The sequence below is a fragment of the Leptodactylus fuscus genome, chromosome 3 (genome assembly GCF_031893055.1).
Source record: "Leptodactylus fuscus isolate aLepFus1 chromosome 3, aLepFus1.hap2, whole genome shotgun sequence".
In the NCBI taxonomy this organism is placed as follows: domain Eukaryota; kingdom Metazoa; phylum Chordata; class Amphibia; order Anura; family Leptodactylidae; genus Leptodactylus; species Leptodactylus fuscus.
In genome coordinates this window covers 69,728,002-69,747,430 of record NC_134267.1, presented here as the reverse complement: position 1 = coordinate 69,747,430, position 19,429 = coordinate 69,728,002, and the positions used below count along the sequence as shown (strand labels likewise).

The 19,429-nt window shown below is 40.7% G+C and overlaps 1 protein-coding gene across 1 annotated transcript in view; it reads left to right on the top strand.

Annotated features, from left to right (window-relative positions):
- The window catches only part of TIAM2 (TIAM Rac1 associated GEF 2), a 190,383-nt gene that overhangs the window by 74,948 nt on the left and 96,006 nt on the right, over positions 1-19,429 (top strand). The window contains exons 3-6 of the mRNA XM_075267751.1: positions 5,586-5,671; positions 10,676-11,864; positions 13,282-13,717; positions 16,279-16,451. Of these exons, the coding sequence (XP_075123852.1) occupies positions 5,664-5,671; positions 10,676-11,864; positions 13,282-13,717; positions 16,279-16,451 (1,806 nt within the window). The 5' untranslated portion in view covers positions 5,586-5,663. The remainder of the gene's footprint in view (positions 1-5,585; positions 5,672-10,675; positions 11,865-13,281; positions 13,718-16,278; positions 16,452-19,429) is intronic.

The following is a 19,429-nucleotide window of genomic DNA, read 5'->3' as shown; positions in this document are numbered from 1 at the left end:
AGGCCATGCACTTGGAGGGCAGATATACGCTAGCTCATACCTGGTATACATTTCTTATATAATTTACGCTAGATTTCTGGCACAAATTATGATAACTTTGGTGGGGCTTACAGCTCCATACCATGTCTGTCCTTGCTACATCCCCTTTTTTGAGGGAGTTGAGAATGTGGCGCAAAAGTTTAAAAGTTGCAATTTTTTTGCCCAATATGTCAAATGCAAAAAAATGCTCCCTTTTATGCATTATACGCCAGAAAACTGGTACGCAAGGCATAATAGATCTGCCCCTTTCTCTGTCCCCATTCATTTACACATATTTTGTGTGCACACCTAATAATTCAGCGTTGATGGATGTCACCTTCTCTTGCAAGCTATTTTTACCTTTGCCTTAGGTGAGAACAAGAAGCTGAACAGAGGTTGTTATAACAACAGTAAATTCAGGTTTCTGAAATAATGCAAGCTAAGAATTGTAATAATAACTATGTTTTTAATTTACAATTTACCTTTTTAATAAGAAAGCTTGATTGTTATTAAAAATATGCCAAGAAACAGCATATTATTTATATATACCACCAGTCAACCTCAAATCTCTGACATAGCAAGAAGAAATTGTGTTGCATTTTCTTAATTTCACAGTATATTAAGTGTGCTGTCTCAGTCCTTCAGGTTGTTTACTGGTAGAGAAAGTTCTGTTTGTACCTATTTTTAGAAAATGTATACAGCTGGCTTCTGAAAGGATGTTTCATACACACAGTGAATTAAAACCACACAGAAATAGGAAAGTTTGTGTCATTGCTTAGAATCTTAATGCTAAAGGGACACAGGAGCCCCCATAGACTGAGGCCACAAGTGTGGATAATGACTGAACATTTTATTCTTCCATAATATATATATATATATATATATATATATATATATATACACACTCACCGGCCACTTTATTAGGTACACCATGCTAGTAACGGGTTGGACCCCTTTTTGCCTTCAGAACTGCCTCAATTCTTCGTGGCATAGATTCAACAAGGTGCTGGAAGCATTCCTCAGAGATTTTGGTCCATATTGACATGATGGCATCACACAGTTGCCGCAGATTTGTCAGCTGCACATCCATGATGCGAATCTCCCGTTCCACCACATCCCAAAGATGCTCTATTGGATTGAGATCTGGTGACTGTGGAGGCCATTGGAGTACAGTGAACTCATTGTCATGTTCAAGAAACCAGTCTGAGATGATTCCAGCTTTATGACATGGCGCATTATCCTGCTGAAAGTAGCCATCAGATGTTGGGTACATTGTGGTCATAAAGGGATGGACATGGTCAGCAACAATACTCAGGTAGGCTTTGGCGTTGCTACGATGCTCAATTGGTACCAAGGGGCCCAAAGAGTGCCAAGAAAATATTCCCCACACCATGACACCACCACCACCAGCCTGAACCGTTGATACAAGGCAGGATGGATCCATGCTTTCATGTTGTTGACTCCAAATTCTGACCCTACCATCCGAATGTCGCAGCAGAAATCGAGACTCATCAGACCAGGCAACGTTTTTCCAATCTTCAATTGTCCAATTTCGATGAGCTTGTGCAAATTGTAGCCTCAGTTTCCTGTTCTTAGCTGAAAGGAGTGGCACCCGGTGTGGTCTTCTGCTGCTGTAGCCCATCTGCCTCAAAGTTCGACGTACTGTGCGTTCAGAGATGCTCTTCTGGCTACCTTGGTTGTAACGGGTGGCTATTTGAGTCACTGTTGCCTTTCTATCAGCTCGAACCAGTCTGGCCATTCTCCTCTGACCTCTGGCATCAACAACGCATTTCCGCCCACAGAACTTCCGCTCGCTGGATGTTTTTTCTTTTTCAGACCATTCTCTGTAAACCCTAGAGATGGTTGTGCGTGAAAATCCCAGTAGATCAGCAGTTTCTGAAATACTCAGACCAGCCCTTCTGGCACCAACAACCATGACACGTTCAAAGGCACTCAAATCACCTTTCTTCCCCATACTGATGCTCGGTTTGAACTGCAGGAGATTGTCTTGACCATGTCTACATGCCTAAATGCACTGAGTTGCCGCCATGTGCTTGGCTGATTAGAAATTAAGTGTTAACGAGCAGTTGGACAGGTGTACCTAATAAAGTGGCTGGTGAGTGTATATATATATATAGTATTTGCACACTGCAACACAGTTTTATTGAAATGCTATAACGCTTAAATATTTAAAAAAAAAAAAAAAAGAGAGATAAAATAAAAAAACCCTTGAGGCCTGGACCCCATGGGATGGAAACGCAGGACTGAACTGCAGTGGGGGTCACCAGAGCACCCAGGACAGGTGAGTATGGGGTTTTGCTTGTTTTTTTTTTTTTTTTGTTTTCACCTTCTCTGACCTCCTTGCAAAAAAAAAAAAACTATCCTGGACAACCCCTTTAAGGTCATGAACTGATGGCGTGACATTATCCTTCAGGACCTTCTGGTAGAGATCAGTCCTGAAGAAGCAAAGCAACCACAAACCATTATGCTACTACTACTACTACCATGTTTGACTATTGGTATGATGATCTTTTTCTGAAATGCTGTTAGCAAATCTTTCAAAAAGTTTCCACTGTGTGGTCAGTCAACAGAATATTTTCCCAAAAGTCGTGGGGATAACCAAGATTTTGTTTGCAAATGTAAGATGAGTGTTTGTGCTCTTTTAGGTCAGTAGAGGTGTTCTCTTTGGATCTCTCCCATGGATACCATTTTTGTCCAGTCTCTTTTTAGAGATCTTTTAATCTACTTCATGTTGTCAGACAGGTTCTATTTAAGTGATTTCTTGATTCTATAGACCTGGCTGTAATCAGGCCTGAGCACGGCTAGAGAACTTATACTCGGCTTTACAAAACGTGGTTACCTCCTGTGAATTATGAATGTAAATAAGTCTACATTGTCTTGAGAGAGATTTTTACCGTTAATAAATTAAAAGGGTTGTCCAGGCAAAATTGGACAACCCTTTTATCTTTTAAATCAGCTGGCGGCAGTGAAAAAAAAAAAAAAAAATCTTATTCACCTTTCGCCAATGCTTAGGTGTCCTCCTGGCGCAGTCCGGTCCTTCTGCTGAACGGGTCTCTTCCGGAGTTCCCCCGAAGCCGCTGATTAACCTCATCAGTCACAGATGGTGGAGGGTTCTAGGGACACATACCAGTCCATGCAGCGCTGACTCCTCTACACGATAGAGAAGAATGGATTCATCTAAGGGTTTTCGTCAATACCTGTTTATCATTAATTATTCTTAGATGCCTCTCGTATGCCTGGACCGGGTACGCCCTGTGGAAGCAGAAGTCAAAAACGTCAAATTAGTTGTATATAGCCTTAAGACAACTTTCTACACACCAGTTGTGATATAAATTGCTTTTTCTGCTGGCCACGCCACTTTCCCAAGAAAGAGAGTGTGCTGGGGATGGGATCATTGGCCCTGCCATATTTATTAACATTTACAACAAAAATCTGACATAAATTATGCTGAAAATCTATCCCAGCTATGAGCCTAAATTTCCTGTGTTTAGGGGGACTAGGAAGTAGAGACTACTGAGGACCTTAGCTACATCAGAGAGGGAATAAATGGAGACCAGTGAGGTGAACATTGCTTCCTTGGGTTGTTACCCTATTCTGAGACACCAGACAGCCCCTTTAACAATAGTGACAGACTTAGGCCTCATTCACACTGTATGTAAATTTTACTGTGCAATGTGGTGTTTTATACAAAAGCATATTGTGCACCATATTGCTGTTTAGTACTTTTTTTTTGTAAAGTGCCTCATAACATGCCCATAACTTCCCCTAAGCAATGTATTTTTCTAATTTCCATATAAATGATATAATATAGTCCGTTTATAGAAGTGTATTTCTACCGTAAGTGCACCATCTAATAATACTGTACATTAGTTTGTTTAAGTGAAATGTAGAATTTTGAGGGCTATGCATTACCACTGACTTCCTTGCTTTCTTCTAAACAGGATATGGATTTCCTTTATGACCCGGGTAGCAATGAAAGTTTCTAGATTAGATTACTTGTTCTTCCTATAATTCTTGGTGCTAGGAGTCAAAATAAGAACTGAGTTCAGTCATCTGTAATCTTAAACAGATTATTACCAAAATCTTTTTGACATTTATGAACCAGAAAGATTCATGAATGGAAAATCCAGAATAATGTTATTTCCTGGGTAAAAATGGCTAGAAAATATCAAGATATCTCGGTGTAGTACATTGAAGCAAAATGATGTGTAAATATCACAAATGCATATGCTTTTTCCTGGATTAGTTTGTAGTTGTAGGCAGAATTTCTGTGAGTGTATCTCAGTCTGAGTATGATGAACATAAAACTTTCATGCCAACCAATGGAACTTTTCAAAGGATTCTGAGATGGCTTTATTCATTAGAAAGAAGAAAAACACCATCATATACAGACGCAGCTCATCAGAACCTCAGGATTTGTCAAAAACCACCAACACATTGTAGTGTTATCCTCTCACTATAAATAAATTGTTACTTTTGCCATCCTTCAATATAAGCCAAGGGTTGAATGAGCAGTGTCTGTACTAACATGACAAAACTAGTAGTACATTGAAGGCAAACCAAAAATACTGAAAAATTATCCAAAAAGAAAAAAGCAGGGTGTTGGTCTTGTGATACTATTATGGCCTATGTTCACCCCGGGAACCATTATGTTTTATATTGTGCCAAAGAATGAATCGACATTGTACTTAATACTATGTTGTGTATACAGCTTCTATGCTGATCATATCATGCAGTCATGCATACACTTAGGCCGGGTTCACACGGAGTATTCTGGCTCGTGATTTGGCACGTAGACGCCGCTGGAGCTTTTGCAGGCGTCTACGTACCAAATCACGAGCCAGAATACTCTGTGTGAACCCGGCCTTAAAGTCCGTTCATAAGGCAAAAAATGAAGAGGAAATTCCTCTTCATTTTACACCGCTGGCTTTTTGATTAGGCCTGGATGAATGGGCGTAATTAGGAGGGAGTCTCGAGCTGCGGCTGAGTCAGCCTGAAGATGGCGAGTTTGGGATGGGACTCCCTAACAATGTTTAGTTAGAAAATGTCTTCTGCTAAAAGAATGTACAGGTTCAAGTACAAGTATAGGTTGATATAAAATAATATATTATAAATTATATATTATAAATTATAAGATTACAAAAATATTCAATACACCCATCACTGTAAAATAGCAAAGAAAAAAAAAAAAAAAAAGGAGAAAAACAGTTACTTTAACTGGGAATTTTTGCACATAATGTGTGCTATACCATTAGATGGAAGTTGAAAGTGTGATCTGTAGGCGTAACGGAGGATAAAAGGTCCCTTCTTTCCATTTATGTGGAAGTAGTTTGTCATAATTGATGTTCTGAAGTGACTCTGCGGGTATTGTACTCGGATTCTGAGGACACTGCCTTCTCCATCTACCCATTGAACTGTTCTGTCTGATGAAAGTCCCAGATGAAGAAAAAGAGTTGGATTCTGTACTGTGTGTTGGCTATACTCCTGTTTGTCTAGAATCGATGTGCTATCTATGCTTTCTCAATGGGGACTTTTTTCTTTTTTAGGATATTTCACAAATTTAATAGAAGAAAACATGACGGGACCCTTTTCAACTGTGAATTATACTTGGATATAGCTTCTAAATGAAACGGTATGTAATTTAATCGCTGCAAAGTCTTATTTCATTTTTAGAAAACCAAAATTCCAGTAATTCTACGTTTGTTAAAGGGGTTGTCTGGGGAGTTTATATAAACTTACCTGATCTGGCAGATGATGATGGACCCCGAGGTTGTGATTATCTGTGAGATCGAGGAAGGAGGAGAAGAGCAACCTTCTTCCAATCAAGTGACTCAGGAGGTCATGACAAGGTTGGAATTCGGGGGTCCATCATCATCTGCCGGATCAGCTAAGTCACCCCACTTTAAGGGGTTTACATTTTGATGAAGAATTACTTACTCTATAGCTCCCCTTAGGGGCTGTTCATGTCACGTTTTAATCATCAGTTTAACAGATAAGTTTTGTGGATACAAAAAACTGAATCGAAAAATGGATGAAATTGGATGGAAACTGATGACCATTAGAGATGAGCGAGTAGTGAAATATTCGAAAATTCGATTCGAGTAGACCTCAATATTCGACTATTCGTTAGAATATCGAATCCCATGCTTGTTTTAGGGAAACCAAAATTCCACCAATAGGAGTCACCAAGTCCACAATGACACTTCAAGAAATGATGCCAACACCTCTGGAATGTAACTGGGACAGCAGGGGAAGTATGTCTGGGTGCATCTAACACGCCCAAGTCCCAGTAGTATTATTATTATTATTATTATTATTATTATTATTACTGCTGCTGCTACTACTGATTTCGGCAGCCAATGACTGGATAAGTTTTTTTTTTTTTTTTTCCAATGCCTACTTCCTGTCCCACCTACCCTCCATAGTTATTGGTTTTAAAAAAAAAGCGCCGGGGAAGGTGGGAGGGGATCGAATATTTACTGCGTTTACCGCGTGGTATTCGACCAAGTACAAGTATTTCGAATACCGTGGTATTCAATTGAATATCTAATCAATCGAATACTACTCGCTCATCTCTAATGACCATCTGTCAGATTGTGTAAAGAAAACAAAACCACACTTTTGTATTTCAAAAAAATTTGGTTTTTTTTCCTTATTTTCTGTACTGAAATAACTAATCTGTTTTTATTTAACATTCATTCTGTGTAAATGGATGAGTCAGTTAATCTGATGATCAAAACGTGATATGGAGGCAGACTGATTTTTTTTTTTTTTTTTTTCCACTAGCTGATTTTTAAATAAGCATCAAGCTCAATCTTCAAGCTCACATTGAAGCCAGTTATGAAAGCTAGGAAAAATTCCACAGTGTGAGCATACCCTTAGGTTAAGGTCGCACGTTGCAGATTTTCTTGCGGTTTTTTGAGCCAAAGCCAGGAGCAGATCAAGCAACAGATAAAAGTATAAGAACTTCCTATATATTTCCCAATCCTTTTGAAGCCATTCTTGGCTTTGGCTCAAAAGAACGCAACTAAATCTGCAACAAAAAAAGCCGCATTTCCTCAATGTGGGTCCTTAGTCTCAGACTGGAAACCGTGACACATGTCAATCATCATATAGCTGACATTGAAGTTCCCAAAGGGACTGACATCAAGCTTTCTCAAGCTATGAAGTAGAAAATCTAGCTAGTCGTAAGTCTAGTGGTGTGCAATGTATAACCAGGGCTGCAAAGTTGGTAAGACATTTCCAATTCCTTTATAAATTAGTGAGTGACACTGATACATGCAGTATCTTTTTGACTCCCCACCTTCCAAACCTCTTTTTTTTTTTTTTTTTTTTAATTTTCCATTCACAGAGCTAAATGAGGGCTTAATGCAAATTGTACTTTGTAATGGTATGCTTTAATATTTTGTATAATGTACTGGAAAGCTGACATGCCAACTGTTGGTCTGATTCTGGAGATTCCAACTTTGTATAGGTTTTTTTGCTTTAACGCCCTTAAAAATTCCAAAACTTTGCAAAAACCCCAGAAATTCTTGGAGTCGCCATATTCTGATAACCGTAACTTTTTTTTATATTTGTGTACACGGATGCATAAGGCGTCTCTTTATGCAGGGCCAGATGCATTTGTTATTTATTCCATTTTGGGGAATGCTGATATTGATTGCTTTCTATTCAAATTTTTATGGGAAGAGAGATGGCACAAAAACAACGGTTTGGCTCTTGATTTTTTTTTTTTTTCCTGCTACGGCATTCCCTGAATGGGAAAAATAATTTTATGTTTTCAGACCAGGCATTTTCTGATGTGGAGATGTATAATTTGTTTATGTTTGTTTTTTGTTTGTTCATTTTTATTTCGAATCCATGAAAAGGGGGATGATTTGAATTTTTTAGTTTTTTTGTTTTTAAAAACTTAACTATTTTATTAGATCCCCAGGGGTATTTGAACCTGCAAACTTTTGATTACTTGTCCCATAGACTGCAATACATAGACCAGCCACATTAGCTATAGTCTTACGACAGGCTTGAGAATCTTCAATAGGCTCCCAGCTGTCAATAGGAACAGGATGGCTCCTGCGATCTCATCGCTTGGGAGCTGTCTTGCACCAAGAAAGTTATGGGGCTGATGGGAACCAACTCCGGGGGACATCACAAAAAGCAGTTCCCTAGATCAGAGAACTTTAATGGACATTAGCTCCGGGTCTCTGCTGTACAATTCATCACATACCTCCACTAAACTTATTTACCTGCCACTGCTGTGTTACAGAGCACAGTACAGTGACAAAATACCTTTATGTGTGTCACTTTTCCAGAACAGCAACTTTAAATTCTTTTGCAACCGAGGAAATTGGTACACTTGTGAAGGGTCTTGCTGTTCAGTAGGATTGGTAATGCCATAGTACTAGGAGGGTCAGTTCTCACTGCATGGGGTGGTGCAGTCAGAAGATGATATGGGTCTGAGTGTCAAGATCAGTGCTCAAAGGAGCTGAAGGCCCATCCCCAACAGCCTCTTTTGTATAAGACTTAAAGATTTTCTCCAAATCTACAAAAGTGACATATATAACAAATGTATGTAATTTTTTTTATTTGCTCTGTAACACAGCGGAGGCAGTGGTGGTGCAAACGCAAAAACCACTGTGTTCTACAGTTCCTGCAAATCCCATCCACAAATAACTGCATCGGAATAGCTGTGATTTCCAAAACAATTGTGTTTTTTGGAAATCGCAGCATGTCAGTTATACCAATGGAAACGCTGGTATAATTGAGGCAGAAAGTCCGCAGAGGAAATAAAAGGTCACATAAAGCTACATTGAAATAAAATGTAGAAAGTTCTAAATGTAGAATACAGAGAGGAATAGTTTAGAGGCTAAAATGTGATACATTGATCAAGTTTTAAAACATACATAAGGCACGTGAGTTAGGTGCCAGCTATATTCACTTGAGCTAAAATTCAAAATTTATAAAAAATAAAAATAAAAATTTTTGGAGGATTTTTGCAATTTTAATGTGAATGTTATGGGGTTAAAGGAGTTGTTTGGGCTTTGTGATATTTTTGATACTGATCCACAGGATGGAACAATAGTATTAGTTTTTGGGGGATTGGGGTGTTTGACATTCAGACCTGGCACCAGTCAGCTGTACGGACCACCTTATGGCTCAGTCCGTTTTATAGCGGCAGTACCGGAGTACTACAGCTCTTCTCCCGTTAATATGACTTCTGCCTGTGAAGATGACCATACAGCTGATCGGCGTGGGACCATGTTGATCTGATACTGATGGCGGATCCTGTAGATAATTCAGCAGTATAAAAAATGTCAGCGACTCTACAATTTTTTTTTTTTTAGAGATCTAAAGGAATTATAATGGCAAACATGAGCTTAATAAAAAAGGCAATTTAAAAAAAAAGTATTAAATCTAAAAATGCTGTTTGTGAATATGACTTTTGTTCCCTGCTTGTACAACATTCCCCAGTGTTATCTGAAGCAAATATTACGTCACAGACACCTCCATTTCATTATGGTGGCTTTTCAAAGCTTTCAACAGGACCAGATTAAGTATGTTGTGCTGAATGTGCACATTGATAGAGAGACAGCTAATTTGTCTGAAAGGTTTGTGCAATTAAAAACATCTGCCGACAGCATTTGTAAGCGGAGTCCTGCTAATCCCTCCATAGTATTACTGCCAGGACTAGGTGACAGCTGGAGACTCGGTGGCAGAAACAAAAATCTTCACAATCAGTGAATTCTGAATATTTGACTTAAAAATGATAATAAATATGCAATGCAATCATAATTATGTTAAATTTGTACTCGACCAGGGTTTATCCTTTTCTCTGGAGCCAAGAGTATTTAGTAAAAGCTGAATATTTCACCCCCCAAAAAAACCAGGGATACAATGTATAGTCCAGGCCTTCCAGGAAGGCTGTATTTTTGCCCAAATCTGTTTTTATTTTGTTTTCATAAATCTAGGCACACCATTTAAGGCCAGTTCATTCACTGAACTTGTGTGGTTTCCTTATAATTAGGGATAAGCGAATACTCGTATCGGTCGAATACTATGCAGGAAAATTCCATTGAATTCAACTCAAAAACCTCCTCGTGCTCCTCGTCCTGCTACTTCCGGAACTTGGAGGATCCAATGGGTCGAACTTTGGTTTCCATGGAAACCGGAACAACATTCCCGTTTTTTCCCATAGACTATAATGCTATTCGATATTCAATCAAATATTACTCGCTCATCTCTAGTTATACTATATGACAAAGACCAGCTCAGCATTTTCATGTAGCCCTGTTTCACCTATGATACTTTTTAATGCAGTGTTTCCAAAACTTTTCAGGCACAAGGCCTGGAAAAAAAAAATTCCGTGGGGCGAGGCACCCCACTAAATAATTTTTATCAAAAGAAAAAAAAATGTCCTATGGATAGAGGTAATGTTGCTATAAAAGAATACAGTCATCTTCCCATCAGAATGTTGAGACCCTCTGGCAGGTTTCCAAGGCACCCTTGGGTTCCCCAGCAGCCCTGTTTGTGTTTGCTGATTTATCTTCATGACCTGCCTGAAAATCCAGGTCCGCATTAAAAAGAACGCTCTGTTTCCTATTTTACCATTATCAATATTGCATTATTTTTCTTCCAACAGTGAAATGGGAAACTCAGAAAGTCAGTACAGTCTTCAGGGGACGCGGAGTCCGGGAGGAAGTCCGCTGTCAGATGGGAAACAGAAGAGCTGCTCTTTGAAAATTCATAATGTTCATGGAGATGAAGAAAAGGACTGGCCCTCTCCTGGGTGGGGGCGGACGAGCAGCAGTACCAGCTACAAATCTCGCTCCCTAGCAAGAACATGTCTCTCTCAGTGTAAGGGTAATCCGCCATATTCATCAAGACATGGTGATGTTGTGTTAAAAGGCTCAAAAAGTTGCACCCATCATAAGCAGAGAGCTAATCTAGCTGGTGAGTGTTGCCAGGCCAATAACAACAAGTATTTACCTGACAATGGGTATCATTATGTTGGCGTTGACACCCCAGTAGATCACAGGGGCTGCAATGGACACATTTTAAGCTGCTATGAAATCCATGATAGCATGTCTGCAGCACTGCAAGCTGAAGAAAGGAAAAGCCCAAAGGTTTTGATAAAAACGCTTGGAAAGTTGGATGGTTGTCTGAGAGTTGAATTTCACAACAGCGGGAATGGTGTACCATCTGAAGAGTCTGATGGACCAGTACAGCTACTCAGGTACTCACCTGCAATGGAAATGAAGGATATGCCCCACCATGACCCTCGGAGAAATTCTGGCATGGAGTATACTGCAAGTCATGGTTTATCAGCAAGTGACTCTGGACTAAGATCAAGCAAAGGTAGTTCACTAAGTTCTGACTCTTCCTGGTATGATTGTCCCTGGGGAAATAATAGAGACATTAATGACCTAGATGGATCATACATGACAAGGAGTTCCCTTGATACTAGTGTACAAGGAGGACTTACCCCAAATGAGAGTGGTATACTTTTCAACCAGAGATCTTCACTTTCTTCACTCCGTGAACTATATAACTCTGATTTACAAAGTGGATTAACCCAAGGTCGACTTTCAGATGAATACATAGGTGGCCATCATGGTGGTCTAAGTAACAGAGTTTCGTTTGCCTCAGATATCGATGTTACTTCACGGGTAGACCACAGAGGACCTGCTCATTATTCTTCATACACCCTTCCATGTAGAAAGTCAAAGCCTTTAACAGAGGATGCATCTAAAAAAGACACATTGAAAAGCCGAATGAGACGTATCAGTGACTGGACAGGTAGTCTTTCGAGGAAGAAAAGAAAACTCCAGGTATATAAAATACATGCTAAAAACAGTACTGACAGCTTTAATACTAACTCCTATTGACTACTGATGACCTATCCATAGCATAAGTCAGCAGTATCTGATCTGTGGGGTTCAACACCTGGACCTTACGTAGATCAGATGTGCCGGCAGCCTTGGGATGCCAGAAGCTACTGTAGTGGAAAGGGAGTGCGTGCTCTCTGCTCATATACAAGTAAAAGGAGTGACGCTGCATTTCCCCAGCACCACCACTATATAGTGGATGTGGCAGCCGCTACTTCTATTACTTGAATAGGAGTAGAGCTGTTTTTTCTCCCTGTCCACAGTCTCAACAGCCTCTGGCACCCAGATGATACAAGGTTAGCTAATCTGTGCAGTGTTGTGAAAACCCAATGCATTAGGGGGGCAGAAAACCCCTTTAATATGCTGTGCTATGTAAGTAAGTACAGCATGTTACAGCTACAGGTCTCTACTACTGATACTATTACTGGTAGCCAAAATAGCACAATAAAAATCTTGTGTCCTTTGGCTCCTAAAAATGCTAAAATAAAACTCCTGCCTATAGTTTATGATTCCAGTCTATTGTGAGACGTTTGCTTAGTTGCTTCCCCCTGCCTGTCCGTGCTTTGATTGATAGATTGCTATGAAATGCATGCATACCATTCTAAGGCCGGGGTCCCACATGGCATGAATGCTGCAGTTTGCCCATGGTGGAGACTCCATGGAAAAAAAGTAATGTTTAACAGTCACTGTATAGTGGATGGGATTCTAGCAAATCCTATCCCAACAGTGGAGGAAACTGAGCACTGCTGAGACGCCACGATTTCTAAAACCGTTGCGGTTTTGAAAAATCGCAGCATGTCAATTATACCTACGGAAATGCCAGCGGTTTCCCTATAGGTATAATGGAAGCAGAAAGTCCACAGAAAGTGCGGCGGGAAAAAACTGTGATGTGTTGTGGCCCCAATTTTTCCCACAGCTCTTTTTTGGTGTGGGACACTACGTGGGGCCTTTGCCTAAGACGCATTCGAAGGCGGACTTATAAATCATCAGACTTATAAACCATTTGCTGTATTATTTCATTGTTTCCAACACGTTTTGGGCTGTTCTGGATGTTAGTAGTGTAGACTTGAAGTTGTCAAGCTGACAGATCTGAGTTGCTAAAAAATGTATATTTTGTAAAAATTCTAAAAATGACAGGTTCTTAGATTTTTGAGGTTAATATACAAACTTGATATATAGTTTTCTAAAGAGTATTCCCTTATGTAACTTGGACTAAGGTAGTTTATATAATAATATATGTTGTAACTCCTATGTGTGTATCTTGACTTGTAGGAGTATAATGTATATTTTGTCTATACCATGCTTACTTCGTATTTGTGCAATGCCACTATTCACACTTCAGTTATCTATTTTCTCGCAGGAACCAAAATGTAAGGATGCGAATGAATGCTTTGACAGTGGAATTGACGGCTTTACTGCAGAAACTAGCTCTCCTCCACATCTCTCTAGCATTTTGTGGTCTGGGGGCTCTGGACCTCTTGCGCAGCCTAGAAATGAGCATACTAGTGTTATTAGCAGTGATGCCGTAAGGCAGAACATCTATGAAAATTTTATGAGGGAGCTGGAATTAGAAAAAACCAATGTGGAGGAAACGGCTACATCAACAGGTACCGAAGACTCAAGTAATGACTCTCTGAGTTCACTGGAGCAGATTGACCTATTGTTTGAGAAAGAACAAGGAGTTGTTCGCAAGGCTGGCTGGCTATTCTTCAAACCCCTTATTACCCTCCAAAAGGAGAAGAAACTGGAGCTTGTAAACCGCAGAAAATGGAAGCAATACTGGGTGACACTTAAAGGTAAGCTACATAAAGAGATGAATTTACTTCATCATGACTTGTGTTAGTGGTTTTCCTACTTTGTAAGAGCTTTTCTATTAATCTATGTCAGGTACCCTGCATAGCACTTCCCTTATTGAGTTTAATCTCTGACCTGATGTACATAGCTCTGCTAATAGGAAATGCTGCCAGATGATCCATCCATAAGACGCAGCGATCCTAACATTATTAGGAAAGGTAGGATTCCCAGTTCATCTAGAATTTTTCACATATTTTAGTAGCAAATAATGAAGCCCAGTAGCTGTTCATAATGTGTGCAGGGTGTGGTGGTAAAATATCAGTGTCACTAAAGATTTTTCATGGCAGAGCAAAGAGTATAATAAGTAGTGTCAATAACATTCTAGCCTCAAGCCTCCAACAAGCTTTGTCAAGCTCTCAAGTATTCACTGCGCTCTACATGATATCAAATATCTGGAGAAAATCCCCTGCTAGCATTTTTATATTAGATAGCTGTTCAGTGCAAGCTGCAACAAACCAGAACCCATCGCTCTACATTTCACCTGGCCTAATACAAAGTGCATGCGATACACAACTTTTGGGATATAGAGCTGAATTTGATCACTCCAGATGTGAAATGGAGAACAGCACAAAAATAGCCCCTGTCCTGTCATCAGGCTAAAAGATGAACCTACTGATCTTTCTGTCAGAATTTGGGGGAATTAAGAATTTAGTGTATACATTAATATATCATGGGATTGATATTACTTTAGCGCCAAGTATACAAGATTTAATGCAATGTCTACTGGCCAAAAAAAATTAAATTATTTATCAAGAAATGAAATATACCAGTGAGATGCAAGCAGGAATCTTTGCTTTAAAATAAAGCTAAGCTCATGCCTGTATCCACATAGATGTAGAAAGATCACTGGTTAAAGTGGTGGTGCATATACTCTCACTATATAACCAGTCTATATGAAAACCCTGATGTGAAGTGCAAAGACGGGAGAAATTGATTTTATTATTCTCCTGTCCCTGTCACTTCAGATAAACCCAGGAGAGGGGGTACCATGGACTTTTGTTCAATATATCACCTCCTCCCCCATTATCAATCAGAGCACATACTTGCTATCTAGACAAAATAGACACACAATTGGTATCATTACATCCGTAACAACTAATAAAATGAAATTATGAGGCAATAGAAAAGAATGGGTCAGTGTGCTGTCCGTGAAACCCATGACCCACACACTGCACACTGACCCACACACTGCACACTGACCCATACACTGCACACTGACCCACACACCGCACACTGACCCACACACTGCACACTGACCCATACACTGCACACTGACGCACACACTGCACACTGACGCACACACTGCACACTGACCCACACACTGCACACTGACCCACACAATGGTCGTCTGCAAGGGACCTTACAGTGTAGCAGAGGTTAACAGGTGCAACTATTTCTGTCTTTTCCAGAAGCCCCCACCAAATAAGTCAGCCTGATATGTGGAGAAGGTAGCATGCTTTTAAATATGATGTATTACAACATTTCTTATAGTTTCTTTCTAAACATTCCACTGCCATTGCTTGAACAGAGCTGTGTCAACTCATTCTCTGTATAAAAACATGTTTATTTCCTCAGCTGAGTTGAGCATACATGTATATGGGGGATGGGAAAGCAAAACTGTCGGCTCAGGTATCTAAAATATATATACACTCACCGGCCACTTTATTAGGTACACCTGTCCAACTGCTCGTTAATACTTAATTTCTAATCAGCCAATCACATGGCGGCAACTCAGTGCATTTAGGCATGTAGACATGGTCAAGACAATCTCCTGCAGTTCAAACCGAGCATCAGTATGGGGAAGAAAGGTGATTTGAGTGCCTTTGAACGTGGCATGGTTGTTGGTGCCAGAAGGGCTGGTCTGAGTATTTCAGAAACTGCTGATCTACTGGGATTTTCACGCACAACCATCTCTAGGGTTTACAGAAAATGGTCCGAAAAAGAAAAAACATCCAGTGAGCGGCAGTTCTGTGGGCGGAAATGCGTTGTTGATGCCAGAGGTCAGAGGAGAATGGCCAGACTGGTTCACTGTACTCCAATGGCCTCCACAGTCACCAGATCTCAATCCAATAGAGCATCTTTGGGATGTGGTGGAACGGGAGATTCGCATCATGGATGTGCAGCCGACAAATCTGCGGCAACTGTGTGATGCCATCATGTCAATATGGACCAAAATCTCTGAGGAATGCTTCCAGCACCTTGTTGAATCTATGCCACGAAGAATTAAGGCAGTTCTGAAGGCAAAAGGGGGTCCAACCCGTTACTAGCATGGTGTACCTAATAAAGTGGCCGGTGAGTGTAGATCTTTAGTGCTTTTAGTCTTTGGTACCATTTTGGTATTATTATGTATTTAGCTTATTCAGGTCTCCGTGCCTAAGTTTTGGTTCAATATTCAAGAAAAATGTGTGTGTTTTAGGAAACATGAAGATTATTATGGTTCATGTAGATGTAACTAGGTCCATAATGTTCAGTACTAACATGTCATCCCTCTTATTATTCAAAGGTTGCACCCTGATGTTTTATGAGACCTATGAGGGGAATTGTGCTGAGCAGAGTACTTCACCGAGATATGCTCTGTTTGCTGAAGATGGCATTGTCCAATCAGTTCCTGAGCACCCAAAAAAGGAAAATGTCTTCTGTCTCAGCAATTCCTTTGGAGATGTTTACCTATTTCAGGTTGGTTCTTTTACTTCTTGCCCTCTAAAAGCCATAACTATTACATTTTTCCATTCACAGAGATTTATGAGGGCTTATTTTTTGCAGGACAAATTGTACTTCCCAATATCATCATTTAAAGGGGCTCTATCAGCAAAATTATGCTAATAGAGCCCCACATATGCGTGAATAGCCTTTAAAAAGGCTACTCAGGCACTGCTAAAGTTACCGTATTTTTCGGACTATAAGACGCACCCAGGTTTTAGAGGCGAAAAATAGGGAAAAAAAATTTTCAGGCAAAAAATGGTAAAATATTTAATATATGGGAGTTGTAGTTTTGGAACAGCTGCAAGGCCACATTGACAGGTGACCCTGCAGCTGTACGGGGATGTATAGGGCGTTTTTTTTGTGGGGCCAGGTGTAGACCGGGCATTTTCAGACACAGGGATACCTAATGTATATGTTTCACAGTAATGTTATAGTTTTATATGTATTCTAGGGAAAGGAGGTGAACTTTTATTTATTTTATTTTTTATTATATTTTTTTTAAGTGTTTTTTTTTTTTTACTATTTTAATATCCCCCGCCTAGGGGGCTTGAACCTGCAATCATTTGATTGCAAGTCCCATAGACGGCAATACAAGTGTATTGCCGTCTATGGGAGATTCTATACATTACTATCGCGGAGGGTCATAGACCAGCCGCGATAGTAATATATATCTATGACAGGCCTGGGAGCCTTCATTAGGCTCCCGGCTGTCATCGGAACAGGCCGGCTCCTGCGGCCTCGCCGTGCAGGAGCCGGCCTGCATCACTAAAGGTATGAGGCCGGGGGGGGGGGGGCTAACTAACTGTCGGGACCTGCGGAGGAGCAGTGGGTTTGCAGCATGGCCGCGCTACTGCCACCGCTGGTTTTCTTCAGCGGCAGTAGCGCGGCAATCCGCAGGCCCCGGCAGCTAAGACAGTCCCCGGCATCTGCTGTAATAGACCGGCGGATGCCGGGGAGTGTCTTAGCTGCCGGGGCCTGCAGTATTGTCACACTCCTGCCGCTGAAGAAAACCAGCGGTGGCAGTAGCGCGGCAATCCGCAGGCCCCGGCAGCTAAGACACTCCCCGGCATCCGCCGGTCTATTACAGCAGATGCCGGGGACTGTCTTAGCTGCCGGGGCCTGCGGATTGCCGCGCTACTGCCGCTGAAGAAAACCAGCGGTGGCAGTAGCGCGGCCATGCTGCAAACCCACATTCAGACTATAAGACGCACCCTCATTTTCCTCCGAAATTTTTGGGAAAAAAAGTGCGTCTTATAGTCCGAAAAATACGGTACATTAAATCCCGGTCCAGTTTTTAAATAAAAGTATTAAAACATATATACAAAACTTACCTATCGTAACGCCCTCTGGTTCCGTGTCTTCCGGCTTCTTCACTTTAAATCCCACGCCTGCGTAGTAGCACTTCCCTCCGAAGCGCTACTGCACAGGCTCACTCACGAACTGCCATTAAATAAAATGGCGAGTGAGCCTGCACAGTAGCGCTTCGGAGGGAAGTGCTACTACGCAGGCGTGGGATTTAAAGTGAAGAAGCCGGAAGACATGGAACCAGAGGGGGTTACTCCAAGTAGACAGAAGAGGCAGGCGTGCCTGAAGCTGACGTCGCATCGTTTATCCCCGCCCATGGTGCACGATAGGTAAGTTTTGCATATATGTATTAATACTTTTATTTAAAAACGGGACTGGGATTTAATGTAACATGTACGGTGCCTGAATAGCCTTTTTAAAGGCTATTCATGCATATGTGGGGCTCTATTAGCATAATTTTGCTGATAGAGCCACTTTAATATTCTGTATGCTCTACAGAAAAGCTGGAAACAAAATCATAGTGTGGTGAAATTTTGGGGTTTTGTTTTTGCTGCGTTCAGCGAAATTGACATATTACGTATATTCTGCAGATCTGTGCCATCGTGACAATGCCCAAATTGATATAGTTTTTGTTAAATAGTTTTATATAGTTTATGCAAATTAAAATTTTTAAACAAAACAAAAAAGTTTTCAGGCAGATCTGAAAAGTTAAATATGATTCACAGACCTGGGAGCCAACATATGGCTTCCGACTGTCAAAGCAATGGAATGGTTCATGCAGTCTCCCTGCAGTGGAACCATTCCTTAACCAAATCAGAGACCAAGTGAAAGTACCTTCTCAGATGCCATGGGATTGCATTTGACCATGGAATTTAAGGGGGGTAATTGTCCATGATTGGTGCAGTGGTTAGCCATGGGCACTGCTGCCGGTGGCTATGGAACTCCATGGAATAATGCCATATAAGAGTTTAGAGCACAAGACAGCATTTAGTAAGGTCAGTACAATACATATTATAGTCCTTAACTGGTTAATAACTTTATACTGTTTAGTAGGTTTCTTGTAGTTTGTGAATTTTTCAGGTGTTTGCAGATGTACAGTCCCATATAAACAATGGTGCTCACCTTTTCACCATGGGTCCTTCAAACAGATGATTGGTGGCAATATTGAGAAATGAACCTTCCAACTTCTGCCAGTTGTATATTAATTCTGGGCAGAATGGAGGCTCAGTGGGTAGCACAGTAGCCTTGCATCACAACATATGCAAGGAGTTCTCCGCGTGTTTGTGTAGGTTTTCTCTGGGTACTCTGTTTTCCTCTCACACTCCATAGACAATATTGATAGAGAATGTACTTTGTCAGTGCTATAGGAGACAGTGACTGACAGTATTTGTAAGTGTGCTGCGAAATATGATGGCGCTATATACCGGTAAGTAGGCAAAATAAATCATTATCTTGGGCCATCAGTAATGAGAAATGGGATAACCCCTTTAGGCTGGGGCTCGCTGCAGTTTGGCCTTTGGCAAGAACTGCAGCGTTTTACAGTCCCTGCACACATTGCAGAAAATTACACGCAGTGGAAATGCTGCGATTTCCGTTGCGTTTTTGGAAATCACAGCAGTTTTACCTAAGGAAACGCTGGAATTTTC